General features: G+C 48.4%; 2 protein-coding genes across 2 annotated transcripts in view; both read left to right on the top strand.

Moving 5' to 3' along the window:
- nrxn1a (neurexin 1a) overlaps positions 1-4120 on the top strand; it is a 56444-nt gene extending 52324 nt beyond the window's left edge. The window contains 3 exon segments of the mRNA XM_062474120.1: positions 3316-3394; positions 3658-3896; positions 3899-4120. Coding sequence (XP_062330104.1) covers positions 3316-3394; positions 3658-3896; positions 3899-3979 — 399 coding nt within the window. The 3' untranslated portion in view covers positions 3980-4120.
- A 4200-nt stretch (positions 4121-8320) lies between these two features.
- On the top strand, positions 8321-22292 carry fshr (follicle stimulating hormone receptor). The gene is made up of 13 exons (XM_062474876.1): positions 8321-8850; positions 9738-9809; positions 10471-10545; positions 10684-10758; positions 11982-12056; positions 12271-12351; positions 12664-12732; positions 12906-12980; positions 13376-13561; positions 13657-13877; positions 14007-14188; positions 14275-14466; positions 20986-22292. Exons 1-13 carry the CDS (start codon positions 8684-8686, stop codon positions 21508-21510), a joined length of 1995 nt encoding a protein of 664 aa, XP_062330860.1. The 5' UTR covers positions 8321-8683; the 3' UTR covers positions 21511-22292.
- The last annotated feature ends 3235 nt before the right edge of the window (positions 22293-25527 follow it).

The following is a 25527-nucleotide window of genomic DNA, read 5'->3' as shown; positions in this document are numbered from 1 at the left end:
CAGTCTTGAGGTTGGAGATATTTTTTATGAAGTCTAAGTTATGAATAATACATTATAGCCCAGAGAGAGTGTGTGTGTTTGTGTGTGCACAAACAAGATGGTGTGTTTTGCGATTTCTAATTTTTGATGCTAGATGTTGTGCAAATGTGTGTTTGCTTCTGAGTGTGTGCGTTCGATGATTATACAAGCTAAGGTAGAATGTTCTCACTCACCAGGTCATGTGATTGGATGTGTTCATCTGGTGAGCCAGACAGATCTACACGCTGTCTTTAACACCTCCATCCCTCTCTCTCTCTCTCTCTCTCCCTTCATCCCCTTATCTGTCTTTCCCTCCTTCTCTCCCCGTTCCTCCCTTTATCCCCTTCACTCTATCTTACCTTCCTCTCTCAAGCCTCTCTCTGCCTCATTACCTTGACTGTCTATCACTCCCTCCCTTCTTCTCTCCCTCTCTCTTTCCCTCCCGCCCTCTCTCTCTCTCTCTCTCTCTCTCTCTCTCTCTCTCTCTCTCTCTCTTTCTCTCGCTCTCTCTCTCATTCCCTCCCGCCCTCTCTCTCTCTCTCATTCCCTCCCGCCCTCTCTCTCTCTCTGTGAGGTGCAGTGATAGGCTGTGCCGTCAGGCTTGTGTGTGTGTGTGTGTGTGTGAGTGCGTATCAGAGCATCTGCAGAGTGGCTCTTCACTCATCGAGATCCTCGTCTCGCACGCTAGCTCAGCCAGCTACAGATCTAGAGCGAGAGAGAGAGAGCGAGAGTGTGAAGCATAGGCAGAAACAGACCAGCAGAGCATGAGCAGACTTAGGTAGGGAGGGAGAGAGAGATTCAGTGTGTGTCTGCATCTCCAGGACGGCCGGTGTTTTCTGAGTGTGTGTGTGTACAGGTGTATGTCCCTATGTGTGAACTAGGCAGTCAGGGAGCCATGGATGCACGATGGCATTGTTCAGCTACTCAGGTAGACATATTTTTGATCTTTTATAATGCAGCCCTACCTCTCTGTATCTTTCTGTCTCTGTCTCCGTCTCTCTGTTTTTTCGTCTCTTTCTCAGCCATTATCTCCCTCTATCTTTCTCTTTATCTTGCTTTGTCTCTCCTTTTCTTTCTCTGGAGCTCTCACTCCTGTGTGTCTCTATCTCTTTGTGTGATGCAGAGATGCAGACTTTGTTGCCAGACAAAGACAAGCGAGGGATGGAGGGATGGAGGGAGTGACATGGGGGGGGGGGGGGTTACAGTAGGTGGAAAGCAAATCTGCATGCGTCTCCCTGAATGTAGGACTCATCGACAGCTTTCCTTTGATTGTCATTTCTAGATGCGATTGACCTGCGATGTGTTTTCACAGTCCGTGGTTGCGTTTGGAGCGACTGACAGCTGTAGAGAGGCACTAGCATGTTGACACCCCAAGTCAGCTGACAGGATGATGTCACAAACACCAGCTCATTTGGTGTCACATGTAGAGTGGGGGAGGGTCTTCCATGATCAACAGTGTAAGACAAGCTATGAACAAAGTCTTTAATAGTTGGAGGACGGGAGCAGCACGTGGATGTGTGTGTCGAGGCCTCATCCTCACGACTGCTTGTGTCTGTTTTCTTTAGCCAGACTAGCTGCACACCCGCCCCCGGGGGCACAAGTATTGATGAGATTCACAACAACCTTCCAGAATGGGCTTTGACAGGGTGACAGTGTGATGCTGGCGAGAGAGCCAGAGAGAGATAAGATGATCAGAACTCCAGTGGACCAGACCAAGCCCACACTGTCCAGCAGCCCAGCCAGCTTAGAACTTCTGATTCAGGGAAGGAGAGAGAGAAAGAGGGATAGAAAGAGAGACCTAGGAAGAGAGAGAGAAAGAGGGATGGAAAGAGAGACCTAGGAAGAGAGAGAGAAAGAGGGATGGAAAGAGAGACCTAGGAAGAGAGAGAGAAAGAGGGATGGAAAGAGGGATAAATAGAAAGATGGGTTGATGAAAGAACCTTTTATGAGGCTGCTATCGAGTTTCTGTCCTAATCCAGTTCTGGTAGTGGTTCGGTTCAGGGACTGTGTATGTGAGCAGTCTTGTAGTGTCTCTTTATTGTGTGGGTTAGTTATGACTACTGCACTGCATCACGCTGCCATGTTGATCAGCGCTGGCGCAGAGTCAGACTGGAACACACACTCATGTTTCAGTGATAATGAGTGTTGAGGCGGCCGATGTCTAACTCAGCCTCATGAATATGCGAGCCTCCATTACTGCTGTGTTAACTTAAGCCTCGGCCCTTTGAAGTCTCTCTTGTTTTTACATCCCCTGCGTTCTCTTTCTTTTGTTCATTCTCTCTCACGCATGCTCCACCTCTCTCAGTCTCTCCACCCCTCTTTTTTCTTGTACTCTCTTTTTCCCTCTTTTTCCTTTCTCCCTCTCTCTCTTTCTCTTTCTCTCTCTCAGGCAGGAATGGTAAATCAATGCTAAGGTCCCTCAGAGACGAACACTCTGTACTTCGTCATTTTTAACGGCCTGAACTTAAGAGTTTCCATGGCAACAGAAGCAGGACTGGAGAGTAGAGAGAGAGAGAGGATGGAACTGCCAAAGAGAGAGGGGGAGGGGGGGAGTAGGGGGATAAGGAGACATGGAGGAGGTGAAGAGGGAAGGATTACTGACATTAAGCGTCCCCTTACAACTTCAACAGTCTCATGGAATACATGGAATACCATCAGTCTGTTGAAGAGCATTTACGTGTTAGCAGAAAACGCAGAGACAGAGAGGGTGAACAACAGAGGGAGGGGGAGAAGAGAAGGAGGAGGAGAAGAGGTGGAGAAAGATAAGCACGGCAGTTGGATCACAGTTGGGAGCCTCTGTCCTCCTCCTCCTTTCTCTCCCCCTCTTCTCTCTCTCTCTCTCTCTCTCTCTCTCTCTCTCTCTCTCTCTCTCTCTCTCTCTCTCTCTCTCTCTCTCTCTCTCTCTCTCTCTCTCTCTCTCTCTCTATCGCTCTCGCTCTCGCTCTCGCTCTCGCTCTCGCTCTCTCTCGCTCTCCCTGTCTCTCTCTCTCTCTCGCTCTCCCTGTCTCTCCCTGTCTCTCTCTCTCTCTGTTTCTTGTCTTCTCCATGGTTTGGCAAGAGGCCAGTCCCTGAGGGCAGTGGCAGAGAAGCGGTGTGTGAGAGCAGGGATGGAGGGAGTGTGTTACAGGACAGGAAGTGTGTGTTCACGCGTGTAGAGGAATCTGTCTTTGATCTGATGCTGTGGGAAACATGCCATACTACTAAATGCTGTAAGGACACACTGCCAGATCAGACTGTGTGTGTGTGAGAGCGAGTGTGCGTGTTCGGTTGGTGACCCCTCTCCATGTTCCTCTGCAGTCAACAGATGACCTGCTGGTGGCGTCGGCGGAGTGTCCCAGCGATGACGAGGACATCGACCTCTGTGACCCCAGCTCAGGTTGGTACTCTCCTCCTCGCTCCTCTCTCCTCCTCTCTCTTGCTCTCTCCTCCTCACTCCTCTTCTCTCCTCCCCTCTCCTCCTCTCCTCTTCTCTTCTCTCCTCTCCTTCTTTCTCTCTTTCTCTCTCTTTCTCTCTCTCTTTCTTTCTCTTTTTCCTCTCTCTTTCTTTCTTTCTCTCACTCTCTCTCTCTCTCTCTAACTCTGTCTTTCTCTCTCTCTATCTCACTCTCTCTCTAACTCTCTCCCCCCCCCCCCCCCCAGCTCGCCCGCCCCTCCCGGAGGTGAAGCCCTTCCCGGGGACGTCTGACGTGGTGCGTGAGAGCAGCAGCACCACAGGCATGGTGGTGGGCATCGTGGCAGCGGCCGCCCTCTGCATCCTCATCCTGCTCTACGCCATGTACAAGTACCGCAACCGCGACGAGGGCTCCTACCATGTGGACGAGAGCCGCAACTACATCAGCAACTCGGCCACGCAGCCCAATGGCAGCGCCAAGGACAAGCCGCTCGCGCCAAGGACAAGCCGCTCGGCATTGCCAAGATCTCCAAGAACAAGAAGAACAAGGACAAGGAGTACTACGTCTGAGATGGCGCTCGCTCACACACACACACACACACACACACACGCTCACACACACACACACACGCTCAAACACTTCTATATTATGTGCTATATATATACAAACATAGACATATATATATTCAGATGCTCGACAAGGTACACATTCTAATGTTATGATGATTTGACTCTGGCAGTATACACGCACACAGACTCAAGCACAAACACGCATACATACATGCCACTCAAGCACAAACGGACTTACACACATCACATTTGAGCAGAAACACACATGCAGAGACAGGCCACAGGGCAGGGACCCGTGTTGTACAGTATTAACTCATGAACAGACTCTGTTGTGGATGCACAACATGTATCCCAGCCAACCCAGTCACACAAGACTCCCAGACCAGGACTAGCACAGGAACAAACCCCTATAGGAACTATTTCTCTGAACTCAGAGAGATTGAGGAGGACTTAAACTGATGCACGCTGCAGTGTCCTGTGGGAAGAACTGACAGTGTGTTTGAACTGCGAACCCACTCCCAGCCAAAGGGATGAATCTTCCACCTCTCTCTCACACATACCCAAATGGGGCTTCTTGAATAGAGACAAAGAGAGAGAGCGAGAGAGAGAAGGAGGAAGGGAGAGAGAGAGAGGAATTCTGGGTGAAAAGCACCCGACAGGGTTACAGGACAAGAAGTCAGGGTGGACATGGTTGATGACTGGGTGGAACAGTTGGCCGAGGTCTGGAGTGCTGTGTGTTGGACGTGTTGCTTGTGGTGCCTGGACATTCTGTGCACCATGAATACCGACTGGATGGAGACCAGAGAGACTGGATGGAGACCAGAGAGACTGGATGGAGACCAGAGAGACTGGATGGAGACCAGAGAGACTGGATGGAGACCAGAGAGACTGGATGGAGACCAGAGAGACTGGATGGAGACCAGAGAGACTTCCACCAGGAGAGGGACAGAGAAATCAGAAGCTACCTACAGACACCAGCCACACCAAGGCTGCTGTGTCACACAGACACACACACACACAACAGATACATAAACAAGTGTACACACAGACATTTAACAAAGAGCCCCTTCCAATCTTAATAGCTGACATCTTGAAAGACGGCAAATAGAAAACATAGTAGTGAGGATGATGGTGATGATGAGCGACAGACAGGGAAAAGACAATGACGGTGATGATGGGGATGTTGTTGAAGGTGAAGATGAGAAACATTTGGGCCGTTGGGACAGTTCGGGGCGGGGTGGGGGTGGGAGGGACTACTTGCACGTGAATTATCTTACTCCATGTGATTTCTACAGAGTTGAAACTTCAGGAGTTACGCCCCACACCGCGCACCCACGCCACACTGCCCCTCTCCCGGCCTCTGACTGCAGGACACAGTCAACACACCTGCTCAACGTTCAGAACACAGCCCGTCCTCCTGTTACCACCCTGAGGAAGGTGCATGACTCTGTCTCTCTGAGCTGTGTGCGTGTGTGAGTGTGTGTGTGTGTGTGTGTGTGTGTGTGTGTGTGTGTGTGTGTGTGTGTGTGTGTGTGTGTGTGTGTGTGTGTGTGTGTGTGTGCGGTGAGGGGGGGAGGTGGTGTGTGCGGGCTGGAGGTTTTGTGTGTGAGGGGGAAAGTTGTGTGTGTGAGGGGGAGATGGTGTGTGTGTGCAGGGGTGCGGTGAGGTGTGTAACCCCGGTATATTGACTGGATGTGCGTTCCTGCCACAGGCCCAGCCCTGTTTTTGTAGCCTGTCCTATAGACCACGCCCACTATACCCACTCTAATGACTTTTTCTAGCAAAAAAAATGACAAAAAAGAATCAAAAAACCTGAAAAACTAAATGTTATCATGTGTTGCAATAGAGATAGAAACCCTTCATGATGCCATTGGCCACAAGAACACTGAGTTGCTTTCTTCCATTGGCTCTCCCTCTCGCTGAATTCTGTCTTGGACACTATTGGTTGACTGAAGGTTTCATGTGACCAATCCCTGACGTGATGCGGGTGAGGGGCGGGCTGTTGCCCAGAGTGGCAGGTCTCTGGACCAGTAACAGCTCCCTGGCTCACCCAGCTTCCTCTGACCGGTATTGCCAGCCAATCACATGCATGGGAATCAACTGGAGGCGTCAAGAGAGAAGAAAAAAATGTATTGAATCAAAAAATATGGAACTGAGCTGATATTCCCCCTTCCCCACACATCTCTCTCCCTCTCTCTCTCCCTCTCTCTCTCTTTCTCTCTCTCTCAACCTCTTCTCCATAAGTTATTCTCTTCTATTCACATTCTTTTCTATCTCTGTCCTCATCTGTGGTTCTCTATCTCTCCACCCTTCCCTCTCTCCAACCCTTTCTGTTTCCTGTCTCCTTTTGTGTTGCTCTGAAGTCAAGGAGGTCTGGAAAACATTGGGACTCATCATCTAGGTGGTCATTTACTGTTTTTATTTTCTATATGTACAATTTTTCTACAGTATTTTACTTTTATTTTTATTGTTACACTTCTTTGATGAACATAAAGTGGAAATTTATTATGAAAAATAGTTTTGAAGATCTAATGAGTAAATAAAATATTACCCAAGTGAAATAACCTTGAGAGAGTTGTGTGCTTCAGTCTTGGTAAGCTTCTCTCTCCATCTACCTATCTACCTATCTGTACTCTTTACTTCCACCTAGTGGCCAAGGTCCAGGATGCCCCAGCTTGTCTTTGAGGGGCCGAAATGTTTCAGACATATACTGAAAACTCACACACATATATGTGAATCGCTTGCATTGACAAATATGAAAGTCATTCACACACACACATACTTCTGAAATGTTTGTACAAATGCACATGAAACGGGAGTATTCACACATATGAAATGCTCACACAGACACAGGTGAAGCGGGCTCACACAACCCCTTTTTATGTTTTTGTAATGTCACACTTCCGCATTAAAATTAATCATTGTGCAAAAGTTTTAGAAAGGCAGGTTTGAAGCTTTGAGAAGGTAGGGATGTGAGCAAAGGAATGCATTTCAGTAAATCCACAAGGCATTTCAGTATATCCACAAGGAATGCATTTCAGTATATCTGGAAAACCGTTCAAAAAGGATGGATGGAATGGAAAATGGAAGAACCCTGGTATGTCGCCCTCACCCCACCCTATCTGTCCCACAGCAAAACAAATGTTACAGCTGCGATGGAACAAACAAGGAATGTGTTTACTGTTCCTTGCTGAACAGACAACCTTTATAAATCTGCTCTCTCTGTTGTCCTTGATCACACACAAAATCAAAGTTACGCCCATACACACACAGGCCCAGATGGAACATCTATTTTGAAGGCCTCTGAGTTTTTCATATACAGTTGATTAGAAACAAGATTCCGGCTCCCACTTTGAATCGGAAAGTGTAAACATACACAATGATAATCTCTCTCTTCCTCCTGATTGTCTTGTGAAAAACACAGTTAAATTTGAGTCTTATCTCCTCCCCTCCACCATGCTTTGCTCCATCTCTCCAGACACCTGTGCTGGTCTGGCCTTTTAGGGTACATGTGCTTGCCTATGCGTGTGTGTGTGTGTGTCTGTGTGTGGTTAGCACTGTGGGAGAGTGTGTGAGGTCCTATTTAGAACTCAAGGCTGTTCTTCTGTTCCAGCCAAAGAATAAATCACTGCACCCTCCTCCTTACAGAGTTCCCACAGTACACACACACAAGGTACACTCACTCACACCCACACACACATTCACGCACACACACAGACTTTGACTCACACTTTCACACACACACCCCCACACATACACACTCACACGCAAACACTCACGCGAACGCACACACGCACACACGCGCACACTCAGGCACACACGACATAGAACACATCAACACACACACGGATAGATGCAAAGTTTTGTAAAAGTGCAAATTTGTGTTCTTGTGACTTGTTTCTGTTGAGGGTAGTATTAGGGAACATTATGTCCACTGCTATCCTACTTTGCTGAAATATCATTCAGACAGAAACATGAGAACAAGACTAAACACCAAACGCAGACTTGAGCAGGTTGTTATCCAGACACATCAGCTCTCTCACAATTCACCTGCAGCAGGTCACTGTTACAGGACTACATTTCCCCTAACCCTCACACAACCTCACTGGTAAAGGACTACATTTCCCCTAACCCTCACACGACCTCACTGGTAAAGGACTACATTTACTGTAATCCACACAACTTAGGTGCAGGTGCAAAGGGGAGATGGTGAAAGGACGAGGGAAATGAGGGGGCTGTGCAGGAATGCAGGGACAGAAGGAGACAACCTGTTTATCAGATCCTTCTACCAAGGTCTGGCCTGCTGATCACACTCACACCTCCACACACACACACACACACACACACAATGCCACATAGACTCCCAGCAAAGACCTCCTCTCTTCCAAACTCTCAAAGCTCCACACACTCCCACAAGCATTCAACACTACAGGAAGAAACACCAGCTTCTTTTAATCTCTCACACACACACACACCCTGAAACCCTGAGCGGGGAGAGAGAGAGAGCGAGAGAGAGAGAGAGAGAGAGAGAGAGAGAGAGAAGGATGGACAGAAGAGAGGACACATTTATGGGAAAAGAAAAGTGAGAACTGAGAGACAAAGGAGACAAGAAGAGCAGAGGAGAGGAGAACGAGGTGGAGAGAAACAGTCCAGAGGTCACTGGCGACGTTGGGAGAACTCAGAGAAGAAGACAGAGGGTGAAGGATGACACCAGCGCTTGTGCTGTTGCTGGGGCTGGTGGGGGCTTTGGCTGCGGTGGAGCTCGGCTCGGTGTCTGGGCCGTGCTCCTTCAGCAGGGACTGTTCCTTCCTGTGCGTCGGGGGCAAAGTAACACAGCTGCCTTCAGCCCTCCCCAAAAACACCAGCCAGCTGTAAGTACAGCCGCACACACTCAGTCACTGCACCGCTGGAGGTATGTTTGAGCTGGTGTGTGAACTTTAGGGGCATTGTGTGTGTGTTTGTGTATGTGTTGGGGTGCTGGTGATTGTGTTGTTGGGTTGTTGCCATGACATCATGGCTGTTGATCATCACTGTGATGGTCATGTGACATGGACAGAGTGGCTAACCCTTGTTTGGTTGTTTTGGATGGAGTAACATTGTTTCAGGAATCTCAAGGCTGTGACCACAGATGACCAGGCGTCAGCTTGTTTGTGTGCGTTCTGGTGTTGGTCTGAGTGGCCGTGTGTGCGTGCTGGTGTTGGTCTGAGTGGCCGTGTGTGCGTGCTGGTGTTGGTCTGAGTGGCCGTGTGTGCGTGCTGGTGTTGGTCTGAGTGGCCGTGTGTGCGTGCTGGTGTTGGTCTGAGTGGCCGTGTGTGCGTGCTGGTGTTGGTCTGAGTGGCCGTGTGTGCGTGCTGGTGTTGGTCTGAGTGGCCGTGTGTGTGTGCGTGCGTGTCTGTGTGCAGGTCAGCGAGTCATGGTTAATACAGACCTAATGATTTGTAGATGTAAAGAGCAATTCTTGTAGCATAATAGTACATTTTATACACACACACAAAGCAGTGCCTTTCCCAGGCAACACGGTGAACTCCCAGAAGAGTATGTGTTCTGCTGTTAGAGGTCAAGGCTGTGGGACAGTAAGGGACAGCTACTACACATCCAAATACTGGACACTGGACAGCTCCAGAACATTCCCAGTTAAGCCCAGAGTCCATATTAACCTCTGGTCAATGGTCAAGTTCTAATCAGCTCGTTGATCTTTATTTATTTTCGTCATTTTTTTCTATGCTGATGCATGACATGGTGGCTTGTGTTTTCACAGGGGACTAAAGCAAACCAACTTGAGAGAACTTCTTCAAGGTGCCTTCAGAGGTCTGAATGAGCTCAGCAAAGTGTAAGTATGTGTGTGGTCTTGTTTAACTACCCTTGATAAATCCCCACAAGGATAGTAAACTAAGAAAACTTGACCTTTTGGGAAACTTTTCCTGGGCCCTATAACTTCTAGTGCTTTCTATGGGGTTTTAGGGTTACGGTTATGATATGTGTTAGGGTTTGAATTACCTTAAGGGTTAAGGTTAGGGTCAGGGCTTGGGGTTAGGGGTTAGAGGTGGGGATGACGATTTTGAATGGTAATGACTTGTCGGTCCTCACTAGGATAGTTTAAAAAACTTCTGTGTGTATGTAGGATGTGTCCATTGTATTTTGTCTTATTATGTGTTTAGTCTGTTGTCTGGAACATGATGAGTGGGAGAGATCCAAACATGGTGGATATGAATCACAAAGGGAGGGAGGTGGAGGAAAACAGAAGGAAGGAGGAGTGGATATCTGGGTGCTAAGAATAGAATCGCCTGGTCTCTCTGTCTTTAGCTCTCATCCTCTGCTCTCTCTCTCTCTCTCTCTCTCTCTCTCTCTCTCTCTCTCTCTCTCTCTCTCTCTCTCTTCTCTCTCTCTCTCTCTCTCTCTCTCTCTCTCTCTCTCTCTCTCTCTCTCTCTCTCTCTCATCCTCTGCTCTTTCCTCTCTCTCTCTCTCTCTCTCTCTCATCCCCAATACTTAGTTGGATGATAGAGAACGTTGTGTTGAAGAAAATAGGGGCTTCTGCCTTTGCTGACCTCCCAAAGCTGACAGAGATGTAAGTCTGACTCCTTCTACATCAGGAGGTCGTTCACTCAACATCCACACAGCCATCACTTTAGTCTCTCACCAGAGTTTTCAATGTGTGTGTGTGTGTTTGCGTGCGTGTGTGTGTGCGTGCCCTTGTCTCATCCAGAATCATAACCAAGTCGAAAGACCTGGCAGTCATCTCTAAGAAGGCCTTCAAGGGACTGCCTAAGCTACAATACCTGTGAGTGGAGTGTTTTAGTGTGTCAGTGTACCTGTGAGTGGAGTGTTTCAGTGTGTCAGTGTACCTGTGAGTGGAGTGTTTCAGTGTGTCAGTGTACCTGTGAGTGGAGTGTTTCAGTGTGTCAGTGTACCTGTGAGTGGAGTGTTTCAGTGTGTCAGTGTACCTGTGAGTGGAGTGTTTCAGTGTGTCAGTGTACCTGTGAGTGGAGTGTTTCAGTGTGTCAGTGTACCTGTGAGTGGAGTGTTTCAGTGTGTCAGTGTACCTGTGAGTGGAGTGTTTCAGTGTGTCAGTGTACCTGTGAGTGGAGTGTTTCAGTGTGTCAGTATACCAGTGAGTGGAGTGCCTAAAATCTCAAGTTTGAGTTTTACCAATTTACTTAGTTTAAGTAAACTAAATAATGTATTTAGTCAGTGCATTCATTTACATTGATAATCCTGGAAAAAGTAATGCAGTATCCCAATCAACGCTTGAAAAATCAACGCAGTTTAACCGAAAACACAAACTGATGCGTGTCCACAGATTTCCATGTCAGCGCGCTCTTCTGTGCCTGTTATAATAGCCACTGCAGCATGCACACTGAAGTCCAGGTGTCGGCACACAAATCAGAATTGAGGTAGGCTAAGACATAAAAAAACTCAAGAAAGTCTCTAAATAATAGGCCTACCAGTCATTTTATTTGGATTCAAACATAATAACAACACAAGTCCAAATTATTATATAAAATGAGGCTCAAAAAACTGTATTTGCGCTCAAATTATTGCAAAGAAAAATGGCTTGCGCCAAGCATTGCACACTTCTGGTGTGAAACACATCGCCTGGTCTCGCAAGCTTGGAAGAAAAAAATAGTGACATGAGTAATGAGGAGCCTGTGCCCCATTAGAGCAACACTCCTGGTGTCAGTATACCTGTGAGTATCTGAAAGTGTTTCAATAACACGCTGGACATGACACAGCCCCGTTGTGCTGGCAACAATCTAGTCTGTACGGCTAGTGGTTTTCAACCCTGGTCCTCAGGGACCCTCTGCCCTGCATGTTTTAGATGTCTCCCTGCTCCAACCCACCTGATTCAAATGAATAATCGTTATGACGCTCAACAAAAGCCTAATAACGACCCATTCATCTGAATCAGGTGGGTTGGAGCAGGGAGACATCTAAAACATGCAGGGCAGCGGGTCCCTGAGGACCAGGGTTTACTTCTAACTCCCCCAATCTGTTTTTTTTCAGGGAAATCTCCAATACTGGGCTGACTGTTATTCCAGACTTCAGCCAGATCTTCTCTTCAGCTCCTCGCTTCGTTCTGTAAGTCCCAGTTTCCTGGTTCTGTTGGCAGGATGTGTGACAGCAAGCTGGCCTCACATCCAAGCTAACAACAAATCTCAAATATCAAGGGCTTAACATTAAAGCAAAAACTCAATAGGAACGTATACAGACTCACACGAGTACAGGTACGCACACACTCTTATTCACACACAAATCGTCCCAGACACTGTGATGTGACGTGTGTGTTCCTCAGTGACTTGCAGGACAACATACACATAAAGAGGATCCCCAGAAACGCCTTCCGAGGCCTCTGCACCGACAACATAGAGGAAGTGTGAGTGATCCTGCACGTGTTCCACACAATTAACAACTTTGTAGACACTTTTATCTGAAGCTAGATCCACACTCTTGAAGGGGGTGGAGGGGTGGTGGGGGGGGGGTAGTGGAGATGTAGAGGGGTGGTGGTGGAAGGGTGTATGTGGAGGAGGAGGGGTGGAGATGGTGGTGGAGGTGGTGGTGTATGTGGAGATGGAGGGGTGGTGGTGTATGTGGAGGGATGGAGATGGAGGGGTGAAGGTGGTGGTGGAGGGGTGGAGGTGGGGGTGGAGCAGTGATGTTGCTGCTGTGTCTCTTTTCTGCCTGGCAGGCGTCTGGCCAGGAATGGACTACGGGAGGTGGACAGTCACGCTTTCAACGGCACCAGGGTGGACAAACTGTGAGTCACAGCCACCGCATAGTTTTAAGGGGTCACAGGCTTGATTCCTTCTCTGTTACTACTGAACACACTCTCTCTCTCTCTCTCTCTCTCTCTCTCTCTCTCTCTCTCTCTCTCTCTCTCTCTCTCTCTCTCTCTCTCTCTCTCTCTCTCTCTCTCTCTCTCTCTCTCAGCTCTCTCATGGGGAACCCACAGCTCTCTCATATCCATGGCAACGCCTTCACAGGAGCGGTGGGGCCGGTGTCTCTGTAAGCATGACGACCCTGACCATGTGACTCTGTCCTCATCCCACATCACGCTACCCACAAACTCATGGAGGACAGACACACACAGAGCAGTTTAGTCATAGGGCGACACCATTACATAGGAAGAACGTTACAACAATTCCAGTCCACCACCAGTTTGATTCCAGCCGGGCTGATTTCCTGCATGTCTTCTTTTTCTCTCTCCCTGCTTGTCCTGTCTATCTCCAACCGTCCCCATTCAACAAAGCAGTAAAATGCCAAAAGCATATTTAAAAAAATATATATATATATGTTGGAGATGGAGACAAAAAATTGTGGACAATTCATTAATGCTGTGTGTGTGTGTGTGTGTCTCTTCGGCGTGTGTATGCATATGTGTTTGTGTGTGTGTGTCAAAGCTTCATCTCCCACACAGCAGTGAGCTCTCTCCCTGAGTCCATCCTGTGGGGCATCCAGGTGCTGTCAGCTGAGTCTGTGTTCACCCTTAAGGAGCTCCCCTCCCCTGAGCACTTCCCCCGGCTGTGGGAGGCCAGCCTCACCTACCCCTACCACTGCTGTGCCTTCAAACAAGAGCCCAGGAACTGGTGACCCCCCCGTATCCTGCACGCGCTCACCTCCCACGCCCACACAACACCGGCTGGTGTGCTCACCTGTGTGTGTGTGTGTGTGTGTGTGGCAGGTCCCGTATGAACCCCCTGTGTCAGAACCTCACGATCAAGGAGGAGCCCCACTTCCACAGAGACCACTGTCACAACTCAACAGCAGTCAGCTGTAGCCCCGCCCCTGACGTCTTCAGCCCCTGTGAGGACATCATGGGCGGGATGGCGCTCCGGGTCCTCATCTGGCTCGTCTCCATGCTCACGCTGCTCGGCAACACAGCTGTGCTGCTCGTGTTGCTAGGTAGGGTCACATGACGAGGGTCTGCGCGGTTGTCTTGTACGACGGGATGTCAACTGGGTCGCATCTGACAAGATGATCAAGATCGTGTTTGTGATTGGTCGACTCCATCCGTGCCCTCTGCCCTGATAGGCAGCCGGACGAAGTTGACCGTTCCTCGTTTCCTGATGTGCCACCTGGCATTCGCTGACCTCTGCATGGGAGTGTACCTGATCGTCATAGCAACGGTGGACATCCGTACGCGCGGGAAGTACTACAACCACGCCATAGACTGGCAGACTGGCTTTGGCTGCAGCGCTGCAGGCTTCTTCACGGTGTGTGTGTGTGCTTACTAAGTCAATATTCTCTCCTTGTGGCATCTCAGTACAAACTGTACGTTACACTGTGTGTGTGTGTGTAGGTGTTTGCCAGTGAGCTATCTGTGTTCACGTTAACCGCCATCACCGTGGAGCGCTGGCACACCATCACATACGCCTTGCGGTTGGACCGCAAGCTACGCCTCCAACACGTGTGTGTCGTCATGGCGGTGGGGTGGGTGTTCTCCTTGGTGGCTGCGGTGATGCCGGCGCTGGGAATTAGCAGCTACAGCAAGGTGGGGTCACTCCTCACATCACCACTCCTCACATCACCACTCCTCACATCACCACTCCTCACATCACCACTCCTCACATCACCACTCCTCACATCACCACTCCTCACATCACCACTCCTCACATCATCACTCCTCACATCATCACTCCTCACATCACCACTCCTCACATCATCACTCCTCACATCACCACTCCTCACATCACCACTCCTCACATCACCACTCCTCACATCACCACTCCTCACATCACCACTCCTCACATCACCACTCCTCACATCATCACTCCTCACATCATCACTCCTCACATCACCACTCCTCACATCATCACTCCTCACATCACCACTCCTCACATCACCACTCCTCACATCACCACTCCTCACATCACCACTCCTCACATCATCACTCCTCACATCACCACTCCTCACATCACCACTCCTCACATCATCACTCCTCACATCACCACTCCTCACATCACCACTCCTCACATCACCACTCCTCACATCACCACTCCTCACATCACCACTCCTCACATCATCACTCCTCACATCATCACTCCTCACATCACCACTCCTCACATCATCACTCCTCACATCACCACTCCTCACATCACCACTCCTCACATCATCACTCCTCACATCACCACTCCTCACATCACCACTCCTCACATCACCACTCCTCACATCATCACTCCTCACATCACCACTCCTCACATCACCACTCCTCACATCATCACTCCTCACATCATCACTCCTCACATCACCACTCCTCACATCACCACTCATCACATCACCACTCATCACATCATCACTCCTCACATCACCACTCCTCACATCACCACTCCTCACATCACCACTCCTCACATCATCACTCCTCACATCACCACTCCTCACATCACCACTCCTCACATCATCACTCCTCACATCACCACTCCTCACATCACCACTCCTCACATCACCACTCCTCACATCACCACTCCTCACATCACCACTCCTCACATCATCACTCCTCACATCACCACTCCTCACATCACCACTCCTCACGTCACCACTCCTCACGTCACCACTCCTCACATCATCACTCCTCACATCACCACTCCTCACATCACCACTCCTCACATCATCACTCCTCACATCACCACTCATCACATCATCACTCCTCACATCACCACTCCTCACATCATCACTCCTCACATCATCACTCCTCACATCACCACTCCTCACATCATCACTCCTCACATCACCACTCCTCACATCACCACTCCTCACATCACCACTCCTCACATCACCACTCCTCACATCATCACTCCTCACATCACCACTCCTCACATCACCACTCCTCACATCATCACTCCTCACATCACCACTCCTCACATCACCACTCCTCACATCACCACTCCTCACATCACCACTCCTCACATCACCACTCCTCACATCATCACTCCTCACATCATCACTCCTCACATCACCACTCCTCACATCATCACTCCTCACATCACCACTCCTCACATCACCACTCCTCACATCATCACTCCTCACATCACCACTCCTCACATCACCACTCCTCACATCACCACTCCTCACATCATCACTCCTCACATCACCACTCCTCACATCACCACTCCTCACATCACCACTCCTCACATCATCACTCCTCACATCATCACTCCTCACATCACCACTCCTCACATCACCACTCATCACATCACCACTCATCACATCATCACTCCTCACATCACCACTCCTCACATCACCACTCCTCACATCACCACTCCTCACATCATCACTCCTCACATCACCACTCCTCACATCACCACTCCTCACATCATCACTCCTCACATCACCACTCCTCACATCACCACTCCTCACATCACCACTCCTCACATCACCACTCCTCACATCATCACTCCTCACATCACCACTCCTCACATCACCACTCCTCACATCACCACTCCTCACGTCACCACTCCTCACGTCACCACTCCTCACATCATCACTCCTCACATCACCACTCCTCACATCACCACTCCTCACATCATCACTCCTCACATCACCACTCATCACATCATCACTCCTCACATCACCACTCCTCACATCATCACTCCTTACATCACCACTCCTCACATCACCACTCCTCACATCACCACTCCTCACATCATCACTCCTTACATCACCACTCATCACATCATCACTCCTCACATCACCACTCCTCACATCATCACTCCTTACATCACCACTCATCACATCATCACTCCTCACATCACCACTCCTCACATCACCACTCCTCACATCATCACTCCTCACATCACCACTCATCACATCATCACTCCTCACATCACCACTCCTCACATCATCACTCCTTACATCACCACTCATCACATCATCACTCCTCACATCATCACTCCTCACATCACCACTCCTCACATCACCACTCCTCACATCACCACTCCTCACATCATCACTCCTTACATCACCACTCATCACATCATCACTCCTCACATCATCACTCCTCACATCATCACTCTTCACATCACCACTCCTCACATCACCACTCCTCACATCACCACTCCTCACATCATCACTCCTCACATCATCACTCCTCACATCACCACTCCTGATATCATCACTCCTCACATCATCACTCCTCACATCACCACTCCTCACATCACCACTTCTCACATCATCACTCCTCACATCATCACTCCTCACATCACCATTCCTCACATCACCACTCCTCACATCACCACTCCTCACATCACTCCTCACATCACCACTCCTCACATCACCACTCCTCACATCACCACTCCTGATATCATCACTCCTCACATCACCACTCCTGATATCATCACTCCTCACATCACCACTCCTCACATCACCACTCCTCACATCATCACTCCTCACATCACCACTCCTCACATCACCACTCCTCACATCATCACTCCTCACATCACCACTCCTGATATCATCACTCCTCACATCACCACTCCTGATATCATCACTCCTCACATCACCACTCCTCACATCACTACTCCTCACATAACCACTCCTCACATCACCACTCCTGATATCATCACTCCTCACATCACCACTCCTGATATCATCACTCCTCACATCATCACTCCTCACATCACCACTCCTCACATCACCACTCCTCACATCACCACTCCTCACATCACCACTCCTCACATCATCACTCATCACCACTCATCACTCATCACCACTCATCACATCATCACTCCTCACATCATCCCTCCTCACATCACCACTCCTCACATCACCACTCCTCACATCACCACTCCTCACATCACCACTCCTCACATCACCACTCCTGATATCATCACTCCTCACATCACCACTCCTGATATCATCACTCCTCACATCACTACTCCTCACATCACCACTCCTCACATCACCACTCCTGATATCATCACTCCTCACATCACCACTCCTGAATCATCACTCCTCACATCATCACTCCTCACATCACCGCTCCTCACATCACCACTCCTCACATCACCACTCCTCACATCATCACTCCTCACATCATCACTCATCACCACTCATCACTCCTCACATCATCACTCCTCACATCATCCCTCCTCACATCACCACTCCTCACATCACCACTCCTGATATCACCACTCCTCACATCATCACTCCTCACATCATCACTCCTCACATCATCACTCCTTACATCACCACTCCTCACATCACCACTCCTCACATCATCACTCCTCACATCACCACTCCTCACATCACCACTCCTCACATCATCACTCCTCACATCACCACTCCTCACATCATCACTCCTCACATCATCACTCCTCACATCACCACTCCTCACATCATCACTCCTCACATCACCACTCCTCACATCACCACTCCTCACATCACCACTCCTCACATCACCACTCCTCACATCATCACTCCTCACATCACCACTCCTCACATCACCACTCCTCACATCATCACTCCTCACATCACCACTCCTCACATCACCACTCCTCACATCACCACTCCTCACATCACCACTCCTCACATCACCACTCCTCACATCACCACTCCTCACATCATCACTCCTCACATCATCACTCCTCACATCACCACTCCTCACATCATCACTCCTCACATCACCACTCCTCACATCACCACTCCTCACATCACCACTCCTCACATCACCACTCCTCACATCATAACTCCTCACATCACCACTCCTCACATCACCACTCCTCACATCATCACTCCTCACATCACCACTCCTCACATCACCACTCCTCACATCACCACTCCTCACATCATCACTCCTCACATCACCACTCCTCACATCACCACTCCTCACATCACCACTCCTCACATCATCACTCCTCACATCATCACTCCTCACATCACCACTCCTCACATCACCACTCATCACATCACCACTCATCACATCATCACTCCTCACATCACCACTCCTCACATCACCACTCCTCACATCACCACTCCTCACATCATCACTCCTCACATCACCACTCCTCACATCACCACTCCTCACATCACCACTCCTCACATCATCACTCCTCACATCACCACTCCTCACATCACCACTCCTCACATCACCACTCCTCACATCATCACTCCTCACATCACCACTCCTCACATCACCACTCCTCACGTCACCACTCCTCACGTCACCACTCCTCACATCATCACTCCTCACATCACCACTCCTCACATCACCACTCCTCACATCATCACTCCTCACATCACCACTCATCACATCATCACTCCTCACATCACCACTCCTCACATCATCACTCCTTACATCACCACTCCTCACATCACCACTCCTCACATCACCACTCCTCACATCATCACTCCTTACATCACCACTCATCACATCATCACTCCTCACATCACCACTCCTCACATCATCACTCCTTACATCACCACTCATCACATCATCACTCCTCACATCACCACTCCTCACATCACCACTCCTCACATCATCACTCCTCACATCACCACTCATCACATCATCACTCCTCACATCACCACTCCTCACATCATCACTCCTTACATCACCACTCATCACATCATCACTCCTCACATCATCACTCCTCACATCACCACTCCTCACATCACCACTCCTCACATCACCACTCCTCACATCATCACTCCTCACATCACCACTCATCACATCATCACTCCTCACATCATCACTCCTCACATCATCACTCTTCACATCACCACTCCTCACATCACCACTCCTCACATCACCACTCCTCACATCATCACTCCTCACATCATCACTCCTCACATCACCACTCCTGATATCATCACTCCTCACATCATCACTCCTCACATCACCACTCCTCACATCACCACTTCTCACATCATCACTCCTCACATCATCACTCCTCACATCACCATTCCTCACATCACCACTCCTCACATCACCACTCCTCACATCACTCCTCACATCACCACTCCTCACATCACCACTCCTCACATCACCACTCCTGATATCATCACTCCTCACATCACCACTCCTGATATCATCACTCCTCACATCACCACTCCTCACATCACCACTCCTCACATCATCACTCCTCACATCACCACTCCTCACATCACCACTCCTCACATCATCACTCCTCACATCACCACTCCTGATATCATCACTCCTCACATCACCACTCCTGATATCATCACTCCTCACATCACCACTCCTCACATCACTACTCCTCACATAACCACTCCTCACATCACCACTCCTGATATCATCACTCCTCACATCACCACTCCTGATATCATCACTCCTCACATCATCACTCCTCACATCACCACTCCTCACATCACCACTCCTCACATCACCACTCCTCACATCATCACTCATCACCACTCATCACTCATCACCACTCATCACATCATCACTCCTCACATCATCCCTCCTCACATCACCACTCCTCACATCACCACTCCTCACATCACCACTCCTCACATCACCACTCCTCACATCACCACTCCTGATATCATCACTCCTCACATCACCACTCCTGATATCATCACTCCTCACATCACTACTCCTCACATCACCACTCCTCACATCACCACTCCTGATATCATCACTCCTCACATCACCACTCCTGATATCATCACTCCTCACATCATCACTCCTCACATCACCGCTCCTCACATCACCACTCCTCACATCACCACTCCTCACATCATCACTCCTCACATCATCACTCATCACCACTCATCACTCCTCACATCATCACTCCTCACATCATCCCTCCTCACATCACCACTCCTCACATCACCACTCCTGATATCACCACTCCTCACATCATCACTCCTCACATCATCACTCCTCACATCATCACTCCTTACATCACCACTCCTCACATCACCACTCCTCACATCATCACTCCTCACATCACCACTCCTCACATCACCACTCCTCACATCATCACTCCTCACATCACCACTCCTCACATCATCACTCCTCACATCATCACTCCTCTCTTCTCCTGTGTTCCAGGTGAGTATCTGCCTTCCCATGGATGTAGAGACAGCCCAGTCCCAGGTGTACGTGGTGTTCCTCCTCCTGCTGAATGTGCTGGCCTTCCTATGCGTGTGTTCCTGCTATCTGGGGATCTATCTGACCGTGCGCAACCCGTGCTCCACCCTGGCCCGCAGCTACGCCCGTGTGGCCCAGCGCATGGCCGTGCTGGTCTTCACAGACTTCCTCTGCATGGCGCCCATCTCCTTCTTCGCCATCTCGGCTGCCCTTAAGCTGCCTCTCATCACCGTCTCCCATTCCAAGGTCTTGCTGGTCCTCTTTTACCCAATCAACTCCTGCATCAACCCCTTCCTGTACGCCTTTTGCACGCGCAACTTCCGACAGGACTTCTTTCTGCTGGCCGCACGCTTCGGACTGTGTACGACCCGAGCGCAGATCTACCGGACGGAAAGTTGCTCCATCCAGCAACCAGCCTGGATTCCCTCGTCCAGAACCAGCCAAGGAACACTCTATTCGCTGGTCACGATTAGCCATGGCCACTAGCTGGTCTCTCGTCTGCCTTCCAAAGCAGGCCATTCTGTTGGTCTCAAGCTATGAGACATGGATAAAAAACGTTGATGAGGTCACTGCACAAGGCTAGAAAGAACCTAAGCTTTGATGGCCCTGATGCTTTTCAACCGTTGTATTTTATATTTGTAGTTTTATTCCATTTTATGATGCAGATATTAATACACACGTACAAATGCGTAATACAAAGAAATTAACACTCATACTCAAAACAAAGTCCTTGTCTCTTATATTCTGTAAACGTCTGTAAACGAAAAATGAATTCAACACCAATACATGCAACAAAAAACACCAGCTGACAAACACATACTCTCTTGAGTATTGTAGTTTAGAATATGTTATCAGAACTTTCTGTCCTTCAGCACACCCAGTTTATTCAAGGACAGAGTGACTCCACCTCACCGCCCGTTTTGAGTTTGGGAGGAGAGGTTACACAGCTGTGCTATGCCCTCATAAGGGGAGGATGGATATGGCTGGCACATGGGCCTCTCACACACACACACACACACTGGGATCTCAAGGCTCCAGGTGCAAGACAGGAACTGTATCCTACCTTTGAACCCACTCTGTTTGGAGAGCCATGTAGCCCTGGTTCTTCTCCCTACCCCTCGATCCCAACAAGAATCGGGACACCCGACCCGTATGCGTGGACGCCCCAAAATGGTAGGGGCAAGGGTGTGTTGGGATTGGGCCTTTTTCCACTTGTCAATGAAAAAAAAAAAAAACCTTACACACAGCCAAATGCAGGATTTGAAAAATAGACACGACAGGGCATCACTGTGCAAATTTGTCTACTTGAAAATTTGCAATCAGTAGCATTAGTATTAGTGTTAACAGTATCTGTGTCTCAGCCACACAGCCTTTAACATGAGGGCATATTTAAATAGATTATGAATAGAAGTTAATCTGGTTAAAATATAAAATGTTTCATCAATCAGAGCCAAGACAGACAATTCATATTTAGAATTTTCACTTTGGCTCATTTTGAAACATTCTTTATACTGTATGTGTAGTTGTCTCCACTGTTTTATGGGACATCAAAACTCTATTGCGTGTCTTGAAAATGTAAAAACATTTAATTCATGCTTCAAAACTGAGTTATTGTGTCAGTAAATTGTCAATGCCACCAAAATGATTCTTGTGAGTAATGATTTTTGTAACTGTGTGGGCCGTACTACTAGTCAAAATGTTTTGATGTTTTTTAACCATGGCCCGAGAAATGTTTCTCATATTCAAATACAACACAACACACAAATGCACATAGGTAAAAGATTACTGGGAATGTTTTTGGAAATACTGTACAATACTGTAGTACAAAAAAAAAGGATATGAACATTTGCATATACAGTAAATTAATTTTTGTATCAATGTTACATATAAACTGAAAATTCACATTTGCATGTCAAATGTTTTATGTAGTCACTTAGGCTATATAGTACCGCTTTTCTCAATCACTTTTGCTCGATTCTCGAATGAAATCAATCATTTTGCATGTGATGGTTCACACGCTGTTTAGAAGTTGTGAAGAGTATGACAATTTCACTGAGAAATAACTTTTATCAGAAAGCTATGTGCATGTGGTTATTGTGTAAATTGTAAACAATTGTACTTCTCTTTTGCACACTGCCAAATCATATAATAAATTCTAATCTAGTGAAAACAAGGAACTCATTGTTCTCAGAGATTTGAATTTATGGTTTTGAAAAAGAAATCTCATTCAACAATTACATTTACATTTATTCATTTAGTAGACGCTTTTATCCAAAGCGACTTCCAAGAGAGAGCTTTACAAAAGTGCACAGGTCACTGATCATAACAACAAGATAGCCCCAAAACATTGCGGGTAGCCAAAACGTGAAGCATACATTGTGAAAAACCAAATAAGTGCCAAAGGGAAAAACCATAAGAGCATGTAGTTAAACAAGTTACAATTAAACAACATGAACCTCAAAAGTGCAAGAGTGTACCTGTAGAAAAGCAAGCAACAATAATATATTTTACAGCGAGTACAATAATTTTAAATCAGTTGCAACTAACCAACAAGAGCAACAAGTCCCTGAATAGGAGTCATTGTGTTCCTGGAGGAAACTAACATCAGGTCCAGCAAATCATTCCTAAATAACGTTGTACTCCCGGAACAAGTGCGTCTTGAGCCTTTTCTTGAAGGTGGGGAGACAGTCAGTGTCTCTGATGGAGGTGGGGAGTTGATTCCACCATTGGGGGGCCAGACAGGAGAAGAGCTTGTGTTGGGACCGGGCGCTATTGAGCGGTGGGACCACCAGACGGTTGTCAGAAGAAGACCGTAGGTGGCGGGTGGGTTGTAACGGTGCGTGTCCACTACAGCGGAGCGGTGCGTTGGCTTCCAATTCATTTTCAATGAAACCAGGCATTGACGCTCGCGTAGGGCATTGTGGGAAGGCGAGCAGAGCGTTGCAAGTTGGATTTTCTCAACTTTATGTAAATGAGGAGCGTGAAAACGCTAGCGTTGGTCAATCGGATTGGTTTCTTGTAACGTAGCAACTGTTGGTCATGGTAAACATTTCTAGGTTTTACAATTTCAAGATGGAGGAGAAACGTATGGTATGTGTCTGCTAAAGTTTTGGAAAGGGTGTCTCCCTTACATTCCACCTTCTTGCTCGCAGTACCGGTCCTAGAACATCTGGCGCCCTAGGCGAAATGTATCAACAGAACCCCCCGCCCCCCCCCGGGCCGCCCCCCCCCGGGCCGCCCCCCCCCCGGGCCGCCCCCCCCCCGGGCCGCCCCCCCCCCGGGCCGCCCCCCCCCGGGCCGCCCCCCCCCGGGCCGCCCCCCCCCGGGCCGCCCCCCCCGGGCCGCCCCCCCCCGGGCCGCCCCCCCCCGGGCCGCCCCCCAAACGCAACACGGAGGTTGCGGTTGGCGCCCTCTGCTGGTTGTGCGGGAGGGTTAATTAATGGATGCAGGGAAAATGCCGCCCCCCTCTTCATGCCACCCTAGTATGGAAGCAAATCGTTACCAAAATTCAAATGCAAATGCATTTCCAGAAATGCATTTGCATTTTAAGAATGTGGCTGCATTATTTGACTCATAAATGAAATTAGTAATCAATCATCCTATTTTCATTTTAATTTTCTTCTTCAAGAGTGCTCAATCTTTCACTTAATTAAAATGAAAAAGAAATAGACATTTGAGATTTAATTTTCAAAACATGCCCCAGCAGATAGATACCAAAATTCAATTTGAAATGTAAAATTTGAAAATTAAAATGCATTTCCATTTTCATTTTAAGAACGTGGCTGCAAAATCGTGACCACAATTCAAATTCAAATGCATTTCCAGAAATGCATTTTCATTTTCAAGAACGTGGCTGCAAAATCGTGACCACAATTCAAATTCAAATGCATTTCCAGAAATGCATTTTCATTTTAAGAACGTGGCTGTAAAATCGTGACCACAATTCAAATTCAAATGCATTTGCAGAAATGCAAAATGAACGAAAAAGCATTCTGAGCGGCGCAGCAGAGTGACGTCAGTAGCCGCTCTTCTTCAGCTCCCTGCTGACCGAGCTATCCATCTTGTTCGGTAGGGAGCGGTGTGCACATCTGCATTGCATTACATTGCAAATGTGCCGGGAAATTGATTGAATTGCCGGGTCTTTAGAGCAGCGTTCCCCAACCGGTGCCCACCGGTCAGCGGACCGGTATCGGTCCGTGAGTCATTTCGTACCGGGCCGCACAAAAAAGAATTTATAACATTATTTCCTTTTAATTGATTATCAGAGTCTGAAAGACGTTTTATTCTGAAAAATGACCTGATTCTCTCCTTCTCCGCGGGCCTTTTCCCCTGAGCAAAAAAGCTCTGCAAAGACGTGTGTTTACTCATTTTTTAGCAAGTTTGTGGGCTTTATTGAACGGTATCATGCGCGTCTCTTCCTCTTGACACATGACAAGTGATAGTTACCACTCAATGAAGCCTGTTTGAGACAACAACTCTATCGGTGTTTTGGATAAAGGCTAT

The sequence above is a fragment of the Osmerus eperlanus genome, chromosome 12 (assembly GCF_963692335.1).
Source record: "Osmerus eperlanus chromosome 12, fOsmEpe2.1, whole genome shotgun sequence".
NCBI classification, from domain to species: Eukaryota; Metazoa; Chordata; class Actinopteri; order Osmeriformes; family Osmeridae; genus Osmerus; species Osmerus eperlanus.
This window is presented reverse-complemented; position numbering and strand designations above follow the sequence as displayed.

Coding starts and splice junctions, on each gene's coding strand:
- fshr (XM_062474876.1), top strand. CDS start 8,684: ATGACACCAGCGCTTGTGCTGTTGCTGGGGCTGGTGGGGGCTTTGGCT. Junction 10,759..11,981: donor CTGCCTAAGCTACAATACCT/GTGAGTGGAGTG, acceptor GTTTTTTTTCAG/GGAAATCTCCAATACTGGGC. Junction 12,981..13,375: donor GCGGTGGGGCCGGTGTCTCT/GTAAGCATGACG, acceptor TGTGTGTCAAAG/CTTCATCTCCCACACAGCAG.